Source organism: Haliotis asinina, chromosome 15 (assembly GCF_037392515.1).
Source record: "Haliotis asinina isolate JCU_RB_2024 chromosome 15, JCU_Hal_asi_v2, whole genome shotgun sequence".
NCBI classification, from domain to species: domain Eukaryota; kingdom Metazoa; phylum Mollusca; class Gastropoda; order Lepetellida; family Haliotidae; genus Haliotis; species Haliotis asinina.
Window position 1 is genome coordinate 49,312,087 of NC_090294.1, and position 25,215 is coordinate 49,337,301.

General features: G+C 38.2%; 2 protein-coding genes across 3 annotated transcripts in view; one reads left to right on the plus strand and one right to left on the minus strand.

The window, feature by feature from the left end:
- Positions 1-18,887, minus strand: part of LOC137264867 (peroxisome proliferator-activated receptor gamma coactivator 1-alpha-like) — a 38,265-nt gene extending 19,378 nt beyond the window's left edge. Inside the window, exon 1 of one of the 2 annotated variants that reach the window (XM_067800211.1) lies at positions 18,847-18,887. The gene's annotated coding sequence lies outside the window, so the exon portion shown is untranslated. Of the gene's footprint in view, positions 1-194; positions 284-18,846 lie in introns of those variants that run through there. The other variant, XM_067800210.1, reaches the window with a different exon arrangement.
- Positions 280-24,718, plus strand: LOC137264868 (uncharacterized protein C6orf163 homolog). Its single transcript, XM_067800212.1, has 4 exons — positions 280-901; positions 2,570-2,772; positions 5,432-5,634; positions 23,139-24,718. Exons 1-4 carry the CDS (start codon positions 790-792, stop codon positions 23,542-23,544), a joined length of 924 nt encoding a protein of 307 aa, XP_067656313.1. The 5' UTR covers positions 280-789; the 3' UTR covers positions 23,545-24,718.
- The last annotated feature ends 497 nt before the right edge of the window (positions 24,719-25,215 follow it).

The window sequence follows — 25,215 nt, forward strand, 5'->3', positions numbered from 1 at the left end:
TCACTCTGCACGTGAAGCACGTGGCATGCCCGTACTCATGTTTACAATCATCTGTATCCACATGACAAGTGTCTGACAAAGTAAACCGGTCCTCAAACATGCACAGTACGATATGTAACAATGTAATAAATAAAATGGGCATTTTCTGGCCACCAAAGTTCCAGTCAATACACAAATATCAATAAAATATGTACCACAGCTCCTCCACCCCAAACTTTCCGTCGGCCATGAGCTGATAATGTGACGTCACACGTTCCAGTCTCGCGATATATCGTGACCAAGTACGCGATCTCTAATGGATACGGAACGACGCCGAATAGAGTTGGATAGCCTTCCGCATGAGCGCTCGTTAATTAGTGAAAAAAAGTCGCGTTTAAAAAAACATTTGATTCTTTTAAACCAGATTTTCACAGATGGCCATAGAGGATAAGTACCACAACAGTCAAAGCATTAAAGAATTATGGAAAGAAAAACAACACTGAACTATATTTAGTGGAAGGTGGTACAGTTGTGATGCGGTCAAATGTCAACATTGAGAGCATGTGGTTCAGATAGCTGATTTGGCCATCGATTTCTTGATCAATGAAACGCTTAATGCACAAATACCAATAAATGTCGCGTGAGGTATGTTTCTATGAGGTTCTATGCGTGCGATTACTCGACTGTCATGGGTCGTGTAATTTTCTTTTAACTGATTGCTAAGTAAATAATCTTCGGTGCACGAACAGCTCGGCTCGATAGCAACTTTTGTGGGTAAGGAAAAGGAATATTACCCGTTATATTTTCATAATGGAGCTGGCACTACCCTCACTGTCAACCCCGAGGTACCCAGTTGTTCCCAGACGATACGAGGAAACACGACCCGTGGTTGTTCAAGATTTTACTCATAAAAGGATCTTAGGTAAGTGAAACTGATGCCTGTTTCCACATAACATATCATCCAATGCCTCTGAAACGGGACATATCTGAAAAAAAACATTCATTGGATAAAACAGCATGGCTTTCTCGAGAAAAGGTTTTTAAGGTTCAGAAAGTATGCTTCATTAACAACACTTAGAATGATTTATGTTGTGTTCAATGATCGATGTGATATCAGAACAAACTCTGGCATGAATATTTGACTCCTCATGCAGTTTGTTTTACCTTTATATTTTCCATATTTTGACCAGCCAGTTACGGTTACATCTAACAACTCATATTAAATATGTTGATAGCCTCACTATCAAACATGTGGGGACAAACAACCAGTTTAACCTTAATTTGCTCTGTGACATTTCTGAAATCTTCCATTTATACTGTTTACTGTAACAATAGCATAATATGAGCAGATGTTCTTATTTCTGTTTTATGAAATTTATGGATAGAATTTGGTCATGATTTGTTGAGGAGGGATTATCAAAAGTTACTTTCTAGCAGATAAACTGTTCAAGTATCTAAACAGCACTGAAATAATTTATCATTAAAATCAGTGAGGAATCTTTTTGAAATATTTTCATCCACCTTACATAAACCAATCTGAAAACAAATTGATCCAAGCAATGCATACTCTGTATTTTGCTAGAATTCACATTGAGCAAAATATCTGGATGATTTGCGGTGAGCAGGCAATGTGCATGGATATGAGTGCCAAAAAGCTGACTACTAAAATATATTTTGGGTAAGAAATGACAAAGGTAGTGACAAATGACAGTTCTAAGGTAGCATCAGCATGTAGTAAGATATTTGTGGATGTTTCTGACATTGCATTCTCACTATTGTGTGTTTTTAAAATTTTCTGTCATTTATCTGTTTTGTTCAACATTTTCAGTTAAATGACTGCTTCTAACAAGAACAAGAAAAGTCAATCAGAGATGCAGTCATCTGCCATAGTGATTATAATGGGGGTCGTAAATAATTAGTCTTCCATAATAACTGCCTGTTGGTCAGTGATGGTATGGCACAAATTATTTTGACTTAAAAGATTTATATGATACTCAAAAGAAGTCATAGGTATATTTATGTCTGACATCTTCAACATGTTAAGATTTTACACTTGTAGATGTGTTCTGTTACTCATTAAAAGCAATGTACATCTAAATCAATAAGATTTCAAATCTGATCAGTTTGTAAGCTTCACAAGCCCTCTCTACCAAGACATTGTTATAAAAGTATGTATTTAACTTTTCATAGAAATATGTGGAATAAGAAATATCACTGATGAGTAACTGTTAGAAAAAGGGACATTAGTTTCCTCAACTTTTGAACTTATGTTGTTCACTGCAGTGGATCTCAGAAAGCAAATATATTTTGTTTTTCACAGTTTTGACATGCCATCTATTTTCTGAATACCGGACATATGTTAAATGCAGCAATTGTTTATTGCATGTAGGTAATTAAACAAGATATATTTTTACTGTTATAAACTGTTGAAGAAAGTGAAGAAGTATGAATATGTGATAAACATTTTTTGGAATACGTTTGGTTGAATCAACTGACACACAATTTAATCAAATATCCCCAAAGTGTAATTAAATGTTTGGAACATGCAGCCTGTTGCCAGTCTGTTAATATTTCTGTTTGTAAAATGCAGGATTTGGCCATGAGATCCACCGCCGCCAAGTGGAACGTATTGAGCAAGAGAAGCTTCTGGCAATACGCCATGCCGAGGAAGCAGTATGGCGACAGGCCCAAGGCGGACAGGAAGCCGCAGTTCAACAGGCCAATAAACAGGCCAAGTTGGATCAAGAGAAAATAATTCGGAAAATGTTAAAGGAAATGGACAAGAAGCTTAAGGTTAAACCAACTTTACCTTTCCATTCTGTTGAAATTCTGCTCAAAAGGCATTTGAGGGTGTTTGATGAGCCATGTCTGTGGTCCAGTCAAGTTGGAAATTACTATTATACAACTCATTGGTAACATAAACACAGGCTGAATTTAATTTTCCTCTCATGTAAGTCACGACCCAACTCAGTTATTCTGTACAGCCCTTGGGAGGTTTGCAGTGCTCATTCTTTCAGTTTGTTGGTTGAATAATGCATAGATGAAAAATGCGACATTACACTTGAAAATCTTTTCACATATGATGTTAAACAACAGAAACATTGACTGCTGTCCTAGTAGATTTGGTTTAAGGCATTAAAACCCACCATTTGGTCTCTTGGCTTTAATTAATATTACACAATCTGACAATCATTGCTGACATACAATTGAACACTGACAGTATGTTATTTCATGCATGATTCAAAGTAATTGGTCCCATTTACCCAGGAAATGGACATCAGACCTTGAGGGCAGTCTACCCCTAAAGGTACAATGCTTTCACTCCTGTTAACAGACCAGTGTACATTCATTCCTGTCTTTTTGTTATTGCCCTGGGCCTCAGTATTTGTTGTAGGTGCTACATGAACAAGACAAAAATGTTTACATGTTAATTTTCTGTTAGTTTTAGTCAGTTTTAGTTTGAAGCTTAACTGAAACATGAACTGGTTCGGAATTATAGTTTACAAATACTTCTAGTCAGTGAAGACACAATCACTGGGATTCCATCTAGCATAATTCTATAGTCTCAGACTGGCAGACAAATGTGAATATTGAATCCTATTGTACTGGTATCCATGTCTGTCTCTGTTTCATGCATAAGGGCAAAGTCTAATAAGTCGTTTTTATGACCGAACGAGAACTTACATCTGAATGCAGATACCTCTTACAACTTAATTGTAAATTTTTGTACAACTGAATGACAGTTGATTTTTATCTCCTTTGGTAATTCTTTATCAAACAGTGATACCAATTGTGAAATTTGAGATTTTGTTTTATGAACACAAATTTATAATTTTGCTGCATCTGTGAAGTAAATCCATATTAGCTATTAAGAACACTAGCCTGAGTTTAAGGTGTCATAGACTAGTGGGACTGATAGTGTCATTTCTCCAGCGTGTTTGTGTTGATATGGGATAATGTTTGACCTTCAATGTGTCAGGACTCGTGTTGTTGGTTTCTGTGATGTCCTTATCATTCATCGCACACTGCTGTGAGTACTGGTCACAAACCACTGAATCACAATAAAAGCACACCCTACGACCTTCATTCGGGGCCAGTGACATGAAAAGTTATTAAAACCTTGCATGGCTTCAGACATGAGGTTCATTAGGGTTTTGGCCAATATTCAACGTTGATTCTGTTTTAGGCCACACTAATTTCATCTCTTGTTTAGCAGATCTGCCAGTCATGTTTTTTTCAAGAATAAAAGAAAAAAATTTAAATTTCATGCTCAAAAAATATAATCCCTGTTTTTATTGGCCAAGAATGTAAACTCTTTGTATTGTTTTTTGGCCCTATATACAGTAGTAAATTGCCAGAAGTAAAATACTTTTAATATTTAGAAGTATTATGCTAAGTCTAACTTTGACTTGTGATTTTAATTTTTAATACGTTTAATGCCTCAGGACAAAAATCAGTTAAGCAAGAAATAAAATTGGGTTGGCCTTATGGAAAATTTCAGAACCTTGTGCTAAATTAAAAGTTACATTTTTGTCAGATGATTTGTAGCTGTGACTTTTTGTCATTGTAAATCCACTAAAGAGAAAAAATGATATATTTAGTTTAAGTGAGTAAGAAAGGTTTTAAGCTGCTTTTAGCAATATTCCAACAATATCACAGCAGAGGACATCAGAAATGGGCTTCACACATTATTCCCATGTGGGGATTCAAACCCAAGTCTTCAGCATGACCAGCAAACGCTTTAGCCATTAGGCTACCCCATCGTTCAAGATTTAGTTTAAACAATGCTTTGAACAGTATTCAGTTTGTATTCAACAATGTCAGCTAACATGGGACGGAAACTTGATGAAATGAGATGTTTACCATTTTGGCTTCGTCCATGCACACTAGCATGGTGGGGACAAACCATGAAACAACATTTGTGACCTGGCTATCATGCTGCAGTATCTATCGTTATATCATCTGAAAGGCATACTGCATGGTACAGGAAGCAGTTATGGTATGGTTGAAATATCGCCAATGTGACACTAAATCTTACCTCACTACACACGCCTAAGTCAAAGAAAGTATTGAAACATTGTGTTTGATGGGTTAAGTACCGGTACCTTCATTTTGCATTGTGGTAGGGTTAAAGCGTTTGCTTTTCATGCCGAAGACTCAGGTTTGATTCTCTTCATGAGTATGATGTGTGGAGCCCATTTCTGGTATCCCATTTGATGATATCCCTGGAATGTTGCTAAAAGTGACATAAAAATGGACACTAATTTTCTTCCCAATTCTTCAAAGAGAAAAAAGAATATTACAATCCATCTCTTTTCAAAGACTGCCCATGCATGCTAGTATCACACTGCAGCCCTATGGCAAATATGACACAAATTGAAGACAATTCAAGTTTTTGACAATTGTTTTTAATTTAAGGTAATTCAAATCTGAAACAATACTTGACTTCCAGGAAGAATGTTTGAAGGTAGAAATGGCCATGCAGAAACTGGCACTGGAACAAGTGAAGGAAGAGCGTACAAAAGGGGAACTGGCCCTGAAAGAAGCATTAAGCCTAGCAGAGAAGAAGGGGGAGACAGATTGTCTCGCTGCCGTGGCTCGGGTTCGCACAGAGGAGAGGAAGATAGCTGAGGCTACTGTTGCCAAACTCAAGAGGTGAGAGATCAAGCTGGAGTGAAAGAGTCGAGTTAATGCTGCCTGGGACAGTGTAGCGATAATAGAGCTCTGGCTCCTGTGTCAGGAGGCAATCATAACACAGTGTCATAACTCTTATAGTGTACGCAGACTTACGACACTCTGGGCGATACAATAGTAAATGTTTTTATGCTTAAGTGGTCTTTGTGCTAATACTGTAACTCCCACTGTTTAAGTTAGACTTAATGATATGCCAGTCAATGCACTAAGACAACTGTAAACATAACTCCCATACTTTAAGTTAGACTTATGCCAATCAATGCTCTGAGGCGCACTGTAAACATAACTCCCACACTTTAAGTTAGACTTAATGATATGCCAGTCAATGCACTAAAGCAACTGTAAACATAACTCCCACACTTTAAGTTAGACTTATGCCAACATATGAATTGAAACAATGTCGTTATTTTTACCATTAGGATAAAATTTGAATGAAGGAGCCAACAAGTTTCTTCTCCTTTTCCTGGTACTCAGTCATGTAGTGTGTTTAGTTGAGTGACTTTCACCCCCCAGGTTGACTTCAGGGTACAGTATGTCCTCATTAAGAAAGTAAGTCTCGTTAATTTCAGTTTACTGCTAGACCCCACCCACCCAAGTTAGAGCTGTCCTTTCATCTGTCCATTCCTCTGTCATGAGAAATGACACAATTAAACTTCATAGCATTCAGATTTCACCAGGAAAAGTCATTAGGTTTAACTCCATGCTGTTTTTAAGACTTTACTGTTTATATTAAGCCCACATTTACTTGACAACGGTATTCTTTCAAAATTAAAATAAAAGTTGTTATTAACTCTAATGAACCCTGGGTCAAACTTCACTCTCCTAATCATTCTGGACTTGATTTGGATTTTCTTTATAAATTTATTCACTTGGAGATTGTTTATCATATTATATGCTGTATCTGTTAGTGTCCACGGATGTTACTGCTGGTTTAGGTAGTATTTATACAAGTATAAATTATATTATTGTCACCATAGAAGTCACACAGGCCTTTTCTTCCACAACCACCAACAATATCAAATGTATAATACAGACTGTAATTGTTAGTATAGACAGTAGTAACTGTCCTCATTATCAATAGTAGTAACAGTCAGTATCAACAGTAGTGATGCTAGTATTGACAGGAGTATTTGTCCTCAGTATCAACAGTAGTGGTACTAGTATTGACAGGAGTAACTGTCCTCAGTATCAACAGTAGTGATACTAGCATTGACAGGAGTAACTGTCCTCAGTATCAACAGTAGTGGTACTAGTATTGACAGGAGTAACTGTCCTCAGTATCAACAGTAGTGGTACTAGTATTGACAGGAGTAACTGTCCTCAGTATCAACAGTAGTGGTACTAGTATTGACAGGAGTAACTGTCCTCAGTATCAACAGTAGTGGTACTAGCATTGACAGGAGTAACTCTCCTCAGTATCAACAGTAGTGGTACTAGTATTGACAGGAGTAACTGTCCTCAGTATCAACAGTAGTGGTACTAGTATTGACAGGAGTAACTGTCCTCAGTATCAACAGTAGTGGTACTAGTATTGACAGGAGTAACTGTCCTCAGTATCAACAGTAGTGGTACTAGTATTGACAGGAGTAACTGTCCTCAGTATCAACAGTAGTGGTACTAGTATTGACAGGAGTAACTGTCCTCAGTATCAACAGTAGTGGTACTAGTATTGACAGGAGTAACTGTCCTCAGTATCAACAGTAGTGGTACTAGTATTGACAGGAGTAACTGTCCACAGTATCAACAGTAGTGGTACTAGTATTGACAGGAGTAACTGTCCTCAGTATCAACAGTAGTGGTACTAGTATTGACAGGAGTAGCTGTCCTCAGTATCAACAGTAGTGGTACTAGTATTGACAGGAGTAACTGTCCTCAGTATCAACAGTAGTGGTACTAGTATCGACAGGAGTAACTGTCCTCAGTATCAACAGTAGTGGTACTAGCATTGACAGGAGTAACTGTCCTCAGTATCAACAGTAGTGGTACTAGCATTGACAGGAGTAACTGTCCTCAGTATCAACAGTAGTGGTACTAGTATTGACAGGAGTAACTGTCCACAGTATCAACAGTAGTGGTACTAGTATTGACAGGAGTAACTGTCCTCAGTATCAACAGTAGTCGTACTAGTATTGACAGGAGTAACTGTCCTCAGTATCAACAGTAGTGGTACTAGTATTGACAGGAGTAACTGTCCTCAGTATCAACAGTAGTGGTACTAGCATTGACAGGAGTAACTGTCCTCAGTATCAACAGTAGTGGTACTAGTATTGACAGGAGTAACTCTCCTCAGTATCAACAGTAGTGGTACTAGTATTGACAGGAGTAACTGTCCTCAGTATCAACAGTAGTGGTACTAGTATTGACAGGAGTAACTCTCCTCAGTATCAACAGTAGTGGTACTAGTATTGACAGGAGTAACTGTCCTCAGTATCAACAGTAGTGATACTAGCATTGACAGGAGTAACTGTCCTCAGTATCAACAGTAGTGGTACTAGTATTGACAGGAGTAACTGTCCACAGTATCAACAGTAGTGGTACTAGTATTGACAGGAGTAACTGTCCTCAGTATCAACAGTAGTCGTACTAGTATTGACAGGAGTAACTGTCCTCAGTATCAACAGTAGTGGTACTAGTATTGACAGGAGTAACTGTCCTCAGTATCAACAGTAGTGGTACTAGCATTGACAGGAGTAACTGTCCTCAGTATCAACAGTAGTGGTACTAGTATTGACAGGAGTAACTCTCCTCAGTATCAACAGTAGTGGTACTAGTATTGACAGGAGTAACTGTCCTCAGTATCAACAGTAGTGGTACTAGTATTGACAGGAGTAACTCTCCTCAGTATCAACAGTAGTGGTACTAGTATTGACAGGAGTAACTGTCCTCAGTATCAACAGTAGTGATACTAGCATTGACAGGAGTAACTGTCCTCAGTATCAACAGTAGTGGTACTAGCATTGACAGGAGTAACTGTCCTCAGTATCAACAATAGTGGTACTAGTACTGACAGGAGTAACTGTCTCAGTATCAACAGTAGTGGTACTAGTATTGACAGGAGTAACTGTCCTCAGTATCAACAGTAGTCGTACTAGTATTGACAGGAGTAACTGTCCTCAGTATCAACAGTAGTGGTACTAGTACTGACAGGAGTAACTGTCTCAGTATCAACAGTAGTGGTACTAGTATTGACAGGAGTAACTGTCCTCAGTATCAACAGTAGTGGTACTAGTATTGACAGGAGTAACTCTCCTCAGTATCAACAGTAGTGGTACTAGTATTGACAGGAGTAACTGTCCTCAGTATCAACAGTAGTGATACTAGCATTGACAGGAGTAACTGTCCTCAGTATCAACAGTAGTGGTACTAGTATTGACAGGAGTAACTGTCCTCAGTATCAACAGTAGTGGTACTAGTATTGACAGGAGTAACTGTCCACAGTATCAACAGTAGTGGTACTAGTATTGACAGGAGTAACTGTCCTCAGTATCAACAGTAGTCGTACTAGTATTGACAGGAGTAACTGTCCTCAGTATCAACAGTAGTGGTACTAGTATTGACAGGAGTAACTGTCCTCAGTATCAACAGTAGTGATACTAGCATTGACAGGAGTAACTGTCCTCAGTATCAACAGTAGTGATACTAGCATTGACAGGAGTAACTGTCCTCAGTATCAACAGTAGTGGTACTAGCATTGACAGGAGTAACTGTCCTCAGTATCAACAATAGTGGTACTAGTACTGACAGGAGTAACTGTCTCAGTATCAACAGTAGTGGTACTAGTATTGACAGGAGTAACTGTCCTCAGTATCAACAGTAGTGGTACTAGTACTGACAGGAGTAACTGTCCACAGTATCAACAGTAGTGGTACTAGTACTGACAGGAGTAACTGTCCTCAGTATCAACAGTAGTGGTACTAGTACTGACAGGAGTAACTGTCTCAGTATCAACAGTAGTGGTACTAGTATTGACAGGAGTAACTGTCCTCAGTATCAACAATAGTGGTACTAGTACTGACAGGAGTAACTGTCTCAGTATCAACAGTAGTGGTACTAGTATTGACAGGAGTAACTGTCCTCAGTATCAACAGTAGTGGTACTAGTATTGACAGGAGTAACTGTCCACAGTATCAACAGTAGTGGTACTAGTATTGACAGGAGTAACTGTCCTCAGTATCAACAGTAGTGGTACTAGTATTGACAGGAGTAACTGTCCTCAGTATCAACAGTAGTGGTACTAGTATTGACAGGAGTAACTGTCCTCAGTATCAACAGTAGTGGTACTAGTATTGACAGGAGTAACTGTCCTCAGTATCAACAGTAGTGGTACTAGTATTGACAGGAGTAACTGTCCTCAGTATCAACAGTAGTGGTACTAGTATTGACAGTACTATCAACAGAGGTATGTGTCAGTATCGACACTGGGTGTTTGTTGGAGAGTGTGTACCTAGATACCACCATAGCTAAGTGAGTGTCACTTGACACAACAGACCCGACGCAGACTATCTTCAAGCTTAATGTATTTTATTGGACACTTAGATCTCCTGTTGCCTGCTCACACAAAGCCTTGAGTAGCGCCTGCCTGTCATTCTGAAGGACTAGGACTTAGTTCACCCCATAGCTCTGCACTGATCTGTTATCTGCTGAATACTTACAACAGAAAGGTTATATGTCTTATTCAGACAAAGGTGATTTCAGGAGAACTGCCAGCAATTGTTCATGTCCACATTATTTACAAAGATTCTCGTAAATAACATCTCCGATCATGTCTACGACTATTTCATAACCTGTCTTAGCATTACGTTCTGTGTTTGTGGATATACAGTAAACAGTCAGTCCTTATGCTGAGATCAGTGTGAACTTGAGCCAGTTGTCTTGAGGAAATGTTTGGTTGTTTGGTTTGTAGCTTATGATGCAAGTAGGTATTTTGAAATTTGTCACTTAGAGATTCAACAAAACATATGTTGCCATGTAATTATTCAGAAGTCAGAAAGGTTAAGCAGTGAATTGATTGTTTAATAGTCAAGGGTGGGGCATATGTGATATTTGGGTTTACGTCTCGCCAATGGAAGATTCTGTAATATTTTTACCACAATGTCACAGTAGTGTTAATCACTCAACGTATGGTGTCATAATTGTTTACAGTTATGACGTCACAATGCTAATACCTCTGTCACAATACCATTAGACCTTGCTTAACTCACAGAGAGCTGAGAGTCATCACACTGCAGGGAAGTTTCCATCAATCCATGTTCAAACAATACTAAACTCTCTTCCGTGAAATCCCATTTTATTAAACTCTTAAAAGATTTAGTATCAAATTCACTGTGGCTCATTTGATACCAAAGTATTATCTTGTTCAGTAAAAATGGTATTACATGTGTACATGGAATGTCATTTAGTGTCCTCTATTTATACTTTAATGTATTCAAGTGGATAGTTACTGAGAAATGTTACAAGGAGTGTAATGGCATAGTGATTATCTGAAGGGGCAATGGTTATTGTCAGTGGATATAGTGACAGTCGGCTAAGTTACTGTAACATTATGGTGTTTCTCTCCTGTGTCATCATTAAGTGTGACATTTAAGTGTGAGATTTAAGTGTGACATTTGTGACAGGCACTGAGAGCACTGAAGGCTTAAAAAAGTTGTACAATTTGGACATTTGCGAATCAGGATCAGCACTACACATGTATGAACAAAAGCAAAATGCAAAAGCCGGCAAATCATTGTCAAATTGTCCCGATCCTTTGCCACCAGAATAGCAACCACTAGTAGTTGATATAAAGATGTTTTGAACAGGTGACATCAAGTATCAAACATAAACTGCCACAAGAGCTGACATGTTTCACTTTCATATTCACTGAATCAAACCATTTCCAGACATAAATTCGTTTTGTTATTACAGGTATCAAATATTTCAGTTTTTTATTAATGAAATGCAGTTGTTATTTTTTCAATTTGGATGATATTAAACACAATGAAATGTGCAAAATGGAGTTTGAAATTTGATAGTCAGGCATTATAATACAGAAGAGCTACCTGTTTAGGTTTCAGTCTCATGCTGTTTGGAGGGCACTACTTTGGCCTGGAACTGATTCCATATATATCTTTGATGATGATGACAAAATCATGACAATATCCTACTATGACAATTTACTAAAACACAGCCCAAGTTTCAGATTAAAAAGCAGACCACCATTTTGGAAAGCAAATGCTTGCACAAGAGTAGCTTGACAGGTAAAGTTTCACTCAATGGACACTTAGTTTGTGTTGAAAGCATCCAGCTTACATAGGAAATAAATCCAGGTGTATTTCTGACAAGGCAATATATATTTTTCTGAAAGTATACCACCATCGAAAATTTAGACTCACTTGTGTAACTGTAGCCACTTACTTCAGTCAACTTTTCTAAACTTGATTTTGCAAAATATTCCTGACTGTTTTAAGGTTTACACATGAACTAGTAACTGTCATGAGTCCATTGAATGATGAAACTCAGTGAAAATTGGCAAGTCCTTAAAGGGGCACTGATGCGGAGCGAATAATGCTTCTCGCCAACGTTCTAATTACGAAAGCAGACCGCAAATTGGTCAGCGCCCACTCCTTCGACCGTGACGGACAAAGGAACTGGGCTCCTGTCCATATTAGCAGAATTTCTTCACCTAAGCAGTCAGGAGGCCGGATGCCCATCACATGCCATTTGTTTAAAAATATCCATGGTATTCCTTGTCTGATCGTAACCATATATCCCAGCAGTGTAGTTCTTTTCGGATGCTTGGATGGTATACTTACTGATCCAATTTGATCCTATTTCTGTGTTTTTAACCTCGATATTTAATCATGTTACATCAAAATATGATGTCTACAGGCACGTAGCAAGCCATTTGTTTCAGTACGGAAGATTGCAAAGCTTTATATTTAGGTAGTTTTGAGTGTTGGTTGAGCTGTGATAGCAAATAGCATACGTAAATTTTGGTAGCTATGGTAGCTACAATGGTTTATTATTTATGATAATAATAACACACAGTTGATGTATTTGAATTCGTAAACCAAAAAACGATGACTTTGCCTTTGGTAGAGAAATCTGAAAATTGTCTTACATAAAAAAACCCCCTTATTTCACCTATTTACCAAAGTACACAGCAAATGCCTGTGTGTATTCCTTATGTAACGAAATTCCGTTGGTATCCTCAAAACAGTTTCGGCCCATAAGTGTTTACACGCTGCATGCGACACAGAGATTACATCTTCCTTGCTGTAACTCGCGTTTGATGGTGTAAACCTACACGTGTTATTTGTCATCATTCTCTGGATGGTCAATTCATGAATTTATAACAGGTATAATTAGTAGCAACACCACTTCGGTTACTCATCAAAGGTTCCCATTTGGCATTTCTCCTGTCTGGAGTAAATACTCAACATTATAAATTAAGGTCTGTAATGGCAAATGTATTGTATGTTATGTAATATATGCATGTAAGTGATGCAAGAGGGTTTATCAGCTGAGTTACAAAAACAAACATCGATCAAAGGATTAACCGATAACACACTGATTGATTAATTACTTTTATCTTCTAGCGGATTTGTCAAAAGGCAGTGTGTGTAGATGACTACACCCTGTCGTAAAGTGTGAGTGCAAAAACAACATCCTCCCTTCAAAGAATTAACCACCCTTGCGTTGATTGATTGATTGCTCAATATTGGTTAACTAAATTACTTAGAATAGTGGACATCATACAATTAGTTGCCAGGTGTACTATCTTGGGAGACCAATGAGAGGTTTATCTGGTTTTCACCAATGAAAGACGTGAAACGATGTGTTACTTTTTCGCAAATGAGACAGTTGTAAGACACGCGACACAGAGCACGATTATTTACCAACTGCAGATGAATGGAATACGATTTCTTTTACGTGGATATTGATGGATACATTCCTGAACAAGGTAGTAGCCTGACATTGTTGCTATAAAATTAGTCTGTTTTACATTCATTGTTTGCATTTTGTTTTAATTTATTTGTTGTAGCATTCAGCAGAATCTGTATGACAGAAAACACACACTAGATCGCGTATGTGTGTGAAATAGGAACCACATTGGCAATCTATACAATGTATAAATGTTGCTGTTATGTTAGAAATTTACTATGAGTATGAGCAAATCGTGGGTTCTTTTATTAATTTTCAGAATCATACAAATATGACAGTAAACTAATTAGGGTTATGAGACAAAATATAGAGACGTACACTGGCTTCGTTATTTTCCCGTCCTAATAGTTTTTTTTACCATTTCTACCACTGGCAGATGATTAACCTTCAAAGTGTTTCATTTGTTTTCATAATACATTTGTAATGAAGTACAAATGACTTCACCTCAGTTGATCTGTCTATAATTAAACTATCAATTGCGCTTACGGACTGCGCAGCAGAGGTCACGAACCAGTCACGAATTCTGGGATATCATCCGGGTACTCACGGGAGAAAAACAATAACAAAAGTTTACACCAGTCCACGGAAACTGCTCCGCATCAGTGCCCCTTTAACAAACCTTACACATGCACAGTATCTGCACATGCTTTTCAGCAATTTGATGCTTAATCCCCATGCAATTCATCTGCATTTGGTTTGCAGAAATTCATCTTCGATTTAACCATATATATGCATAACAAATAGTGAGTGCCACAAATGAGTCTAAACTTTGATGGATAGTATATTATAATGAGTGAATTTAGAAATGTGTCAGCTTGGTAATGATGACACTGTTGTTATTCGGGAGAAAGAAAGTGATTTAAGACTGAAATAAATTTCAAAGGACGGGATCATCACAGAGAAGAATACTCACAGTATCTTGAGATGTTAACTAGCAAGTGAAACAGCTCAATAATGAACACAGTCCTCTGAATGATTTCCAATCTATTTCAGGGACACATTTTTGTACAGCTGAATAAACAGAGTTTACAGATTTCCAATTCTGTTTCCCTTCAATGTGAGTGCTTATTAGTATCTGGATAAAGTTACAGGCTTCTGTTCTTAAATCGAAATTAGAATATTAGTGCAAATTCTTTAAATCACATCTGTCTTCTTTGATACGACAGTTTCTTAGTGACATTTAAAGATATAATTATGATACATTTAGAATCAGTGAAGGATGAAATAAGCCATTCGGTTGTCAGCGCTGATTTCCTTGCTGTGATATTTGCAGGGGTTGCACATAATGGCCTTTAGCTGGTTGTGTTATTCAAATAAAGGGTCATCAGGTCCGGGTTTCTGCTGTAATATACCCACCGAGTTGTCTCCTTGTAGGGCAACGTGACACTAGGGTGTGGTGTTTTCAAGAGTCTATTCTACGTTGGATTTAATCAGTGACCTTGGGAAACAAGCCATGGTTCACAAAGCACATTTAATGTAGTCATGAACACAATAGATCTGCAGTGAGTTTCCGAAATCTTTTCAACAGAGATTTGAAGGCATGCAATATTATTTTTAAATGTTGAAGTTTATTTGCAGTCATGTTCTTGGTTTTGTTTGGTTTGGTTTTTGATTTTTTTGCTATTTACCATGTATCACGTTACCATGTCACCTAGGCCTGGTTTTCAACTCTTATCTGTTGTTATTTCGCCCTGTTTGCAATACCATCCAAGTTGCTATTCTACCATGTTTCAATGTCGCCCTGGTTACAAGTTCATCAAGGATATTGTGCTGCCCTGATTACAATGCCAGCCTGATTGCAATACTATCCAGGTTATTGTGCTACCGAGTTGATTACAATGTTGCTCTGATAACAATACCATCCAGGTTATTGTACTGCCCTGATTACAATGTCGCCCTGGTTGCAATGCCATCCAAGTTATTGTGCTACCGAGCTGATTACAATGTTGCTCTGATAACAATACCATCCAGGTTATTGTACTGCCCTGATTACAATGTCGCCCTGATTGCAATGCCATCCAAGTTATTGTGCTACCGAGCTGATTACAATGTTGCTCTGATAACAATACCATCCAGGTTATTGTACTGCCCTGATTACAATGTCGCCCTGGTTGCAATGCCATCCAGGTTATTGTACTGCCCTGATTACAATGTCGCCCTGGTTGCAATACCATTCAGGTTATTGTACTGCCCTGATTACAATGTCGCCCTGGTTGCAATACCATCCAGGTTATTGTGCTACCGAGCTGATTACAATGTTGCTCTGATAACAATACCATCCAGGTTATTGTACTGCCCTGATTACAATGTCGCCCTGGTTGCAATACCATCCAGGTTATTGTGCTGCCCTGATTACAATGTTGCTCTGATAACAATACCATCCAGGTTATTGTACTGCCCTGATTACAATGTCGCCCTGGTTGCAATACCATCCAGGTTATTGTGCTACCGAGCTGATTACAATGTTGCTCTGATAACAATACCATCCAGGTTATTGTGCTGCCCTGATTACAATGTCGCCCTGGTTGCAATACCATCCAGGTTATTGTGCTACCGAGCTGATTACAATGTTGCTCTGATAACAATACCATCCAGGTTATTGTACTGCTCTGATTACAATGTCACCCTGGTTGCAATGCCATCCAAGTTATTGTGCTACCGAGCTGATTACAATGTTGCTCTGATAACAATACCATCCAAGTTATTGTGCTGCCCTGATTACAATGTCGCCCTGGTTGCAATACCATCCAGGTTATTGTGCTACCGAGCTGATTACAATGTTGCTCTGATAACAATACCATCCAGGTTATTGTGCTGCCCTGATTACAATGTCGCCCTGGTTGCAATACCATCCAGGTTATTGTGCTACCGAGTTGATTACAATGTTGCTCTGATAACAATACCATCCAGGTTATTGTACTGCCCTGATTACAATGTCGCCCAGGTTGCAATGCCATCCAAGTTATTGTGCTACCAAGCTGATTACAATGTTGCTCTGATAACAATACCATCCAGGTTATTGTGCTGCCCTGATTACAATGTCGCCCTGGTTGCAATACCATCCAGGTTATTGTGCTACCGAGTTGATTACAATGTTGCTCTGATAACAATACCATCCAGGTTATTGTACTGCCCTGATTACAATGTCGCCCAGGTTGCAATGCCATCCAAGTTATTGTGCTACCAAGCTGATTACAATGTTGCTCTGATAACAATACCATCCAGGTTATTGTGCTGCCCTGATTACAATGTCGCCCTGGTTGCAATACCATCCAGGTTATTGTGCTGCCCTGATTACAATGTCGCCCTGATTGCAATGCCATCCAAGTTATTGTGCTACCGAGCTGATTACAATGTCGCCCTGGTTGCAATACCATCCAGGTTATTGTGCTGCCCTGATTACAATGTCGCCCTGATTGCAATGCCATCCAAGTTATTGTGCTACCGAGCTGATTACAATGTTGCTCTGATAACAATACCATCCAGGTTATTGTACTGCCCTGATTACAATGTCGCCCTGGTTGCAATACCATCCAGGCTATTATGCTGTCCCGATTACAATGCCTCCCTGGTTGCAATACCATACAGGTTATTATGCTGCCCTGATTACAATGTCTCCCAGGTTGCAATACCATCCACGTTATTGGGCTGCCCTGATTACAATGCCACCCTGATTGCGAGTGAGTGAGTGAGTGAGTTTAGTTTTACGCCGCACTCAGCAATATTCCAGCTATATGGCAACGGTCTGTAAATAATCAAGTTTGGACCAGACAAGCCAGAGATCAACAACATGAGCATCGATCTGCGCAATCGGGAACCGATGACATGTGTCAAACAAGTCAGCAAGCCTGACCACCCAATCCCCTTAGTCGCCTCTTACCACAAGCACAGTCGCCTTTTATGGCAAGAATGGCTTGCTGAAGACCTATTCTACCCCTGGACCATCATGGGTCCACCCTGATTGCAATACCATCCAGGCTAATGTGCTGCCCTGATTACAGTGTTGCCCTGGTTGCAGTACCATCCAGGTTATTGTGCTGCCCCAATTTATAAATACATTTATGTACATAAATGTATACCGATACAATGCTGTCCTGGTTGTAGTGCCGCCTTGTTACAATACTATTGTTGTAATGCCATCCTGGTTACAATGGAGCTCTTGTTACAATACATCCATGGTTACAATGCAGTGTGTTATGCTTTGTCCTAGACATAATGCCACCTTGGTTACATTGCCACAGCAGTTTTAATCCTGGGTTCAAATACTTTTTAAAAGCCACTTGCCACAGGGCAATATTTATGACATAATCAAGATTGATAAATAGCACAGAAAGATAACTCTACTTAATTATTATTGTGAAATTTATTAGTTAGATTTAGAGCAGACATGAAATGAAATCCAAGTTTATATGCAGTTCAAAACCACAATTGAAAATTATCAAGTAGCCCACAGACAACACAGATACCATTATTTGATAGCCCAAAATGAAACTGACTTGTCCCGGGCTTCGGGCAATGGGATTTTTGACCCCTTGGTTATAGTGCCATGACCTGTGTTGGAAGTAATATGGTTCTATGATTTACAGAAGTAGGCAATAATTATTTGTCATCATATTATGAAGACTTGTAACTGGTATCAAAAATCTCTGACTATGATAGCATTTGGGGGTTCCTTCTTCCAGGATCAGATAAATTCAGCATGTGTAGAGGAAACATTCATAAATGCTGACATGTCTATACAAGAAATGTCTGCACAGTATAAATTTCTGTCCTAGCATCATTTTTGTTTGTTTATAAAATTTGTTTTGTGAGATATAATATGATACTAAACATGTTAATAGATCCATCAGTATTATAATATCATCATAGATGAAGAAAATCTTAATGGGTTCATTTGTTTTGGTGGATGAAATGATTCACACACTTCCATTGTGAGTCACTGTCCATAGATAGCTGGAAAAGTAATTGTGCAAAATATACTTAGAGAAAAAATTAAGGGGTTTCATGAAATGACAAGAGTTCCTCTACTATTTTCCAGGAAGACAATAAGTGAACGCTTGTGCTTTCATTTGATCCTTTTTTTCTTCCTTCAGTGTATAATATACAAAATACAATAGACTATGAAAAACGTACCTGAAAATCTAATAATTACTTTTGTATTGCCTAATGAATCTGTCTATGTTATCACTTATACAGCTTAAGCAGCAGACAGAGGAAATGTTGAATTATGGGATTGTATACAGGTCCTACCTTATAAGCCAGTTGTTAGTTTGTTGGTTGTTTATCCTCCGGTATGTGGGACGTCTCGTGTTTGTGTGTGTGTGATAAGATTGCCTTGTGTGCCAACACCTGAGATGTTTATGACAAGATAATATCTGACTCGTCGCAGGGTGTTGGTTCTACACAGCTGTTTATTGTCACGTCACATTGACAAAGAAAACATGGAATATTACCAGACATAAACAACACAGAAAACAGACAGTTTCTGCCTGGCCTAATTACCAGTAATAATCCAGCATTGTGAAGAAGTTTAAATTGATTCTAATCTGAAGTATCACTCCAATGCACAGTAGAATACTTTTATAACGAACACAGATATAGCGAACTGTTTTAAAAGTCTTGAATTAACCTCTGTTTATTATCATATAAAAAAGTTGTGAAATAACATACTTAATGGCAATATCGAACTGATCTGCAATCCCCATGAGTCTAGATAAACTAATTAACAGTGTGAATAACGAACTGAGCAAACTCAATCAGTGTCACTGCCTCTTAGCGATGCTTACTTTGAAATCCTCGGCAGGCCGTTTTAACACTAATCAATGGTGTGAATAGTCAATTGAGCAAACTCAATCAGTGACTTTATCACAGTTGACAATAACATTGTCATTGCTGAACTCCCCTCTGATGACGACATCGTAAAGACCGTGTCCAATCAGCGTGATGAAATATCCCGAGTTGATTCAGAATGCGATGATGACGACGCGAACAGTGATGAAACAGACCATGCCGCACCAGTATGGCTCTACAATCTTTGAAGACCTTTCCTGTGGCACAGAAAACAACTAACATGTCTTCTTTCGATTCGCTTGCCGACTTGAAAGAGGCTGTGGGACGTATGCAGTTAGCCAAGTGTGCACACTGACTTTGTAGTGAAAAGAATGTAATATGAATGAATGAATGCATGAATAAACTGAGTAGGAATGTATTGTACTGTATCGTGTGTTTTAGTGTTTTTTCAATGGATTTTCATGAACTACGAAGTATGGATATAACGAACTAATTTCAGTGGTCCCTTGTAGTACGTTATAAAAGTATTTTACGATACTTCTGTTCCTGAAGATCTACTAGCTTAAGAAGGAATGAGAGTAAGTGAGTGAATTTAGTTTTTCATCGCACTCAGCACTATTCCAGCTATATGGCAGTGGACTGTAGTCTGGACCAGAGAATCCAGTGATCAACCGCATTAGCATCGATCTGCGCAAGTGGAATACAATGACGTGTCAACCATGTCAGCAAGCCTGACCTTGAGAAGGAATGGAGAATAGATTTTTAAGGGCCAGAAAAGTTTGTTAGGGCATAACTATATGCAAGTGAATACAGATTCAATATCAGAATACCTTGTTCAACAGGTTTTGTGTCTCACACTAGTTACCATTCGCAGCTGTTGTATATTACATCACTTTTTATCAGAACAGAATTTGTTACATGAATGCTGGCGATGAAGGCAGTGTTTCACACAGTTTCAGGTAGACTGGTTTTAAACACATTATTTCCATGTTGTCATCGACTGAAACATTTGTGTTCTGTGTAGGTAGCCATCTTGCACTGATCAGAACAAAATGTTTTAATCATAGTGCTGAAGAAAATTAATGTCAACTGGGCAGATATTCATCTTGATATGTGGGTTTGGTATTGAAAAGTGAAACATACAGAATTGTTAAGATCACCAGCGAGAAATTTTCAATTAATTAAACTATCAATGACTGCAGACATAGCTGTCCATAACTTGTAGGTAAAAAACAAGACTGGATGTGGTTATATCTTCCTTAGGTGTAGATAGGACACTGACAGACTCACAAACTCACTTGTACTACCATGGTGAGAGGGACGTTTTCGCCCTACAGCAACCAGGAATGACAATGTAGTAACTGCGTACATTGATATTTTCTAAACTTTTGATTTGATATTTATGACACTTATAGTTGAGATCACAAAACCAACCTAAGACTGACTAATACCTTCAAGTCTCTTTATATGATGATTAGCTTTGTAGAAACTAGTAGATAGGTTTACATAAATTCTCTAAAACCATACAGTATATGGGATATATTTTTCTGATATCATTGCAAGAATTACATATTATGCATATAAACATGGAGTTTATCTTGATTATTGCATTAGTGTTCTCATGTTTCTACACCCACGAACACATGTTACCAGATGATTTATTCATTTGTGTGGCAGTATGTCCTCATCTGCACTTTATGCTGAGATAGCCTGCTACAGGTTATCACAGACAACCCACTCAAGGGATGACCATAGTCCATGATATTTAGGTCAGTGTGTTTTAGCAGTATTTAGGACAACTCCAATGTTTGCAGAACTACTATCTAACTGTTGAGTATGCTTTCAAAATTTATTGGACAGTGTATCAAAAATCTGAAAACTGAAAGAGAAAAAGATTTTCAAATGTCCAACAAAAATTGCATGACAGTACTTCCCACAGATGTCCTCTGTTTCAGACTTTGAACCAGTGTATGAAACATTAGGCCCCAAATGCGCTGTGGCACAAGGTCTAAATTGACAACTAGCCAGCCAGATGGTCAATTAAAAAATTTTAGATGTTCCATTCATCAGGATAAATTTACCATAAATTCTGGTTAAAGCCTTTTTGGGCTGGTAACATTTTGATGTCTGCCTGGATTTTGGCTTATTTCATCGACTTGTTTAACCTATGGAGCAAGAGATATTCAATGATTTTGAAAGAATTTGTCATGCAGCCACAACAGTTGTTCAACAGACACTTGCAAACTTTGAATCACAAGAAAACACATCTAATTATCAGTTTTCAAATCTTGTAATCATTTGATTTGAGGGAAAGTTTGACATGACTCATTATTTCCACAGAAATATATGTAGTGATGAAAGAATGCACCTGTTCTGTGCTGGACACATGCTCTCTATAAGGCAGACTGCAAAGTTCTGACATATCAGTCTGTAGGTGAGACTACTTCTATTTATCATCGCAAACTGACTTCAAAATATTTTCTTTAGACGTCTTCCTTCAGTTGGGCCATATTTCATAAAGCTAGCATAGCGCTACAACTGTATTAATACGGGACAAATGTTATGGATACTCAACTTCTTGAGTTTATTTTGACGACGTTTCAGGGCTCATCCTAGCCCCCTCATCAGGTTGAGCTGAACTCAGCTGTTAAGCCCCAAAATGTCGTCAAAATATACTCAAGAAGTTGCTATCCATAAAATTTGTCCTGTATTGCTACGCCAACTTCTAAATGCCTTTGAAGAATTACAACTGTATTAGTCTATGTTACAGTATAGGAGGTACAACAGTCTTAGCAGTCTACGATAATTTTGTGAAACAGACCCTGATGAACCACATGTTCCTGGGTATATATGTAAATCAGTTGGTTCAAAATCTTGCAGTTAATGATTAAAGTAACACATTGTCCTCTGAAAGTATAGAATTTTGAGGAAAGAAATTACTCCATAGAAATTGAAAAAAGTGCCCTGATAAAATTAGAGTTTCTGAACCCTGTCCTGACTGAGGCAAATCCAGACCTGTTTAATCAGGGCCTTGTGTTACAGAATGGCTGAGAGGGAGGATAATGATATGGTTCAGCGTCTGGGAAGTAGATGGTTAATTCATAAAGGCGATGCTTCACAATGGAATTAAACCCCATTAAAGCTGATCATTAATTCCCCACACTAAGTTTTTCATGAAGTTACAGGCATGATGTGTCACACTCATTGACCATAAACAAGCTCTGAAATATCAGCTGTGTCACTTGTTGGTGTTTAATGTCCATCTGTATCTGTGCATAACAGTCATTACCTATCTGACACAATGCTTTCCAAATGATACATATTACAGCATATTTTTTTTGCGAGGACCGTTATACTGGGTATAAAAGATGCGAAGTTTATGTGATTTTCATAATGGTTGATATCAAAATCTACACACACTTTCATTCACAACAAATGTTTTCTTTTATTTTCATCAATGACAAAATGGCAGAATGTATGCTATGATTTGTGTGCAAAGAAAATTTGAATTGATGACTAATTTTCAGATCGTTGTTTTCAGAACCATAAGATATATCTTTAGAACTTATAATGTAGAAAATAGCATTGTGCGCAATTAGTGTCACTCACCATCGAACACGTAAGTTCCAAATGTATTGCAATACATTTCGCAATACAGGTACCCAAATTGCTGTATATTGCAATACAATTTATTTGCTAATACACAGCCCTAGTGTGTAGTATTGTCTGAAAATATATACGTTCTTCTGCAGGAAACAGGAAGTCGAAATAGCTCGAGAGTTGGCTGTGGCAGATAACAAACACCAGCATGAAACAGCGGCCCTGGTAACACAGAAGAACCGGGAGAAGGAAGCGGCTGTTCGTCAAGCTCACAAACATGAACAACAAGCAGCAGCAGACCGGCTTCAACGAGTCAAGGAGGAGTATGACTTAAAGATTAAACTCCTGGAATCAAATCTTGAAAACAGAGAGTGTGAGATTGCCAACTTGAAGCAGCAAATCCAGGACACTGAGAAGATGAAGCAGCAGATGGAAGATTGTTTGATAGAGACTCGAAAAGAGCTTCAGAGCGTTGTCCAGCATATTGGGGGATTCACTGATGACCAAGCCAGTTTCCTGATGCCATCGCTATATCTGGATGAAGTCCAGAAGGTGTAGGAAAGTTCGAAGCCATTGTACTTAGATATCTACCAATATGGCATGGGAACGTCAGAGTGCATTATGAGTGCACATTATACTCCTGTTCTGGAAATATTACCCAAAAGATTGTCCAATATGGTTTCTTGTTATTTAAACAGGGTTATGCTGTGGATGTTATTGTCAGTATTAACAAATTGTTTACATTTTTAATCAAGGATTTTATACTGGATTGTATATGTTAAACTGAGGCACAGATTTTCTTGTCCTGGGTTTAAGTTTTGACTCTGTGATCATGCACAGTTAGGTGAGGATATTTCGCTGAGGTTTTCTCGATCTGCCACTCCATGTTGTTTAGAATTTGGACTGCTGCCTCAAGTACAGACTGGTGGGACAATTGAGGTGGCAAGGATTGGGTTGTGGGGTAGGGGAGGGCACATGTGACAGAGGATAGGGGTTACATGGTTTATATATTTCTATGGGTTATCTAGAACATGTCAGTTGAGTTTCAGACTTTAATTTCAAATATCTGTTATGTTTCAGATACGTTTTTGTCTCATTCAGTGGATATTTATGTTAATGGTATGTGAATGCGTAGAATACAACATATCAGAGGTTATAGTGAATTCCCTGGTAACCATGGTTTCAGACACCATTTTCTTTGTGTACCGACTGAATGTTCACCAATGTCTTTGCCATTTTGCAATGATGGGAACTGGTACAATGTGAATACATGCACTGACAGTCTTTATTTATGCAAACAGTCTTGAGTCTAATTAGCTTCCCTTGGATCATTGTGTGTCATATTTGTTTAATTTGACCCCTTTCCCTGAAAAAACAAGATTTTCGTTAATCATCCTCAAAATGGAGGCAAATCTGGATCAAACCATTTTGTTCTGTGTTACTTTTTTAGACATTTTTCAAGCTGGGAACACATATTTATGTTATGATTGTTATGTTTCATTCTCCTTTTCCAGTTGTCATACATTTGTCACCATTTACATTTTTTGTCTGTTGTTTGGTTTTGTTGGATGATGATGTTTATCCAGTCAACTTTGCCTGTTATTCATTATAATCTGTCATCAGTATGTATCGCCACAAATGACATCATGGACTGGTATTTCAGTGAAACACATCAGTATGAGTCATGCCAGGTTTGTGGTTCCCGATCCACAAAATAAAATTCGTAATGTTACCTGTCATAACTCTATACTTCATCATAAGCTTGTGAATAGCATTATGCTACAAATGCTTTGTGGATCAGGACGTGTCCCTAGTCCCAACCTAGTGTTTACAGGGTTTGCCCGTCACGCCAAAGCTTAGGTTTGATTCCCCACAAGGGTACAATGTGTGAAGCCCATTTCTGGTATCTCTGCCATGTTATTGCTGGAATATTGGTAGTGATCTTTGTGCAAAGGTGATCATAACTTCCACTGTGATTTCAACATTGGCTTACGGTGTCTTCGCGCTAAGATCGCTTTTAGGATTTGGGACCCTGGTGAATATGGCAGAGGTTACACATCTTTATTTGCAGATATGTGAAATTTGTGATTAGAATGGGGTTTTAATGTCATAGTAAAGATTATCACACTTTCAGGAATCCTGTTTGTCTATGACTGCTTGTACAAGGTTCTGTGCCTGTTTAATAGTGCTAGTCAATTGAGATACCAACCCCAGATACCATGTTGAAAT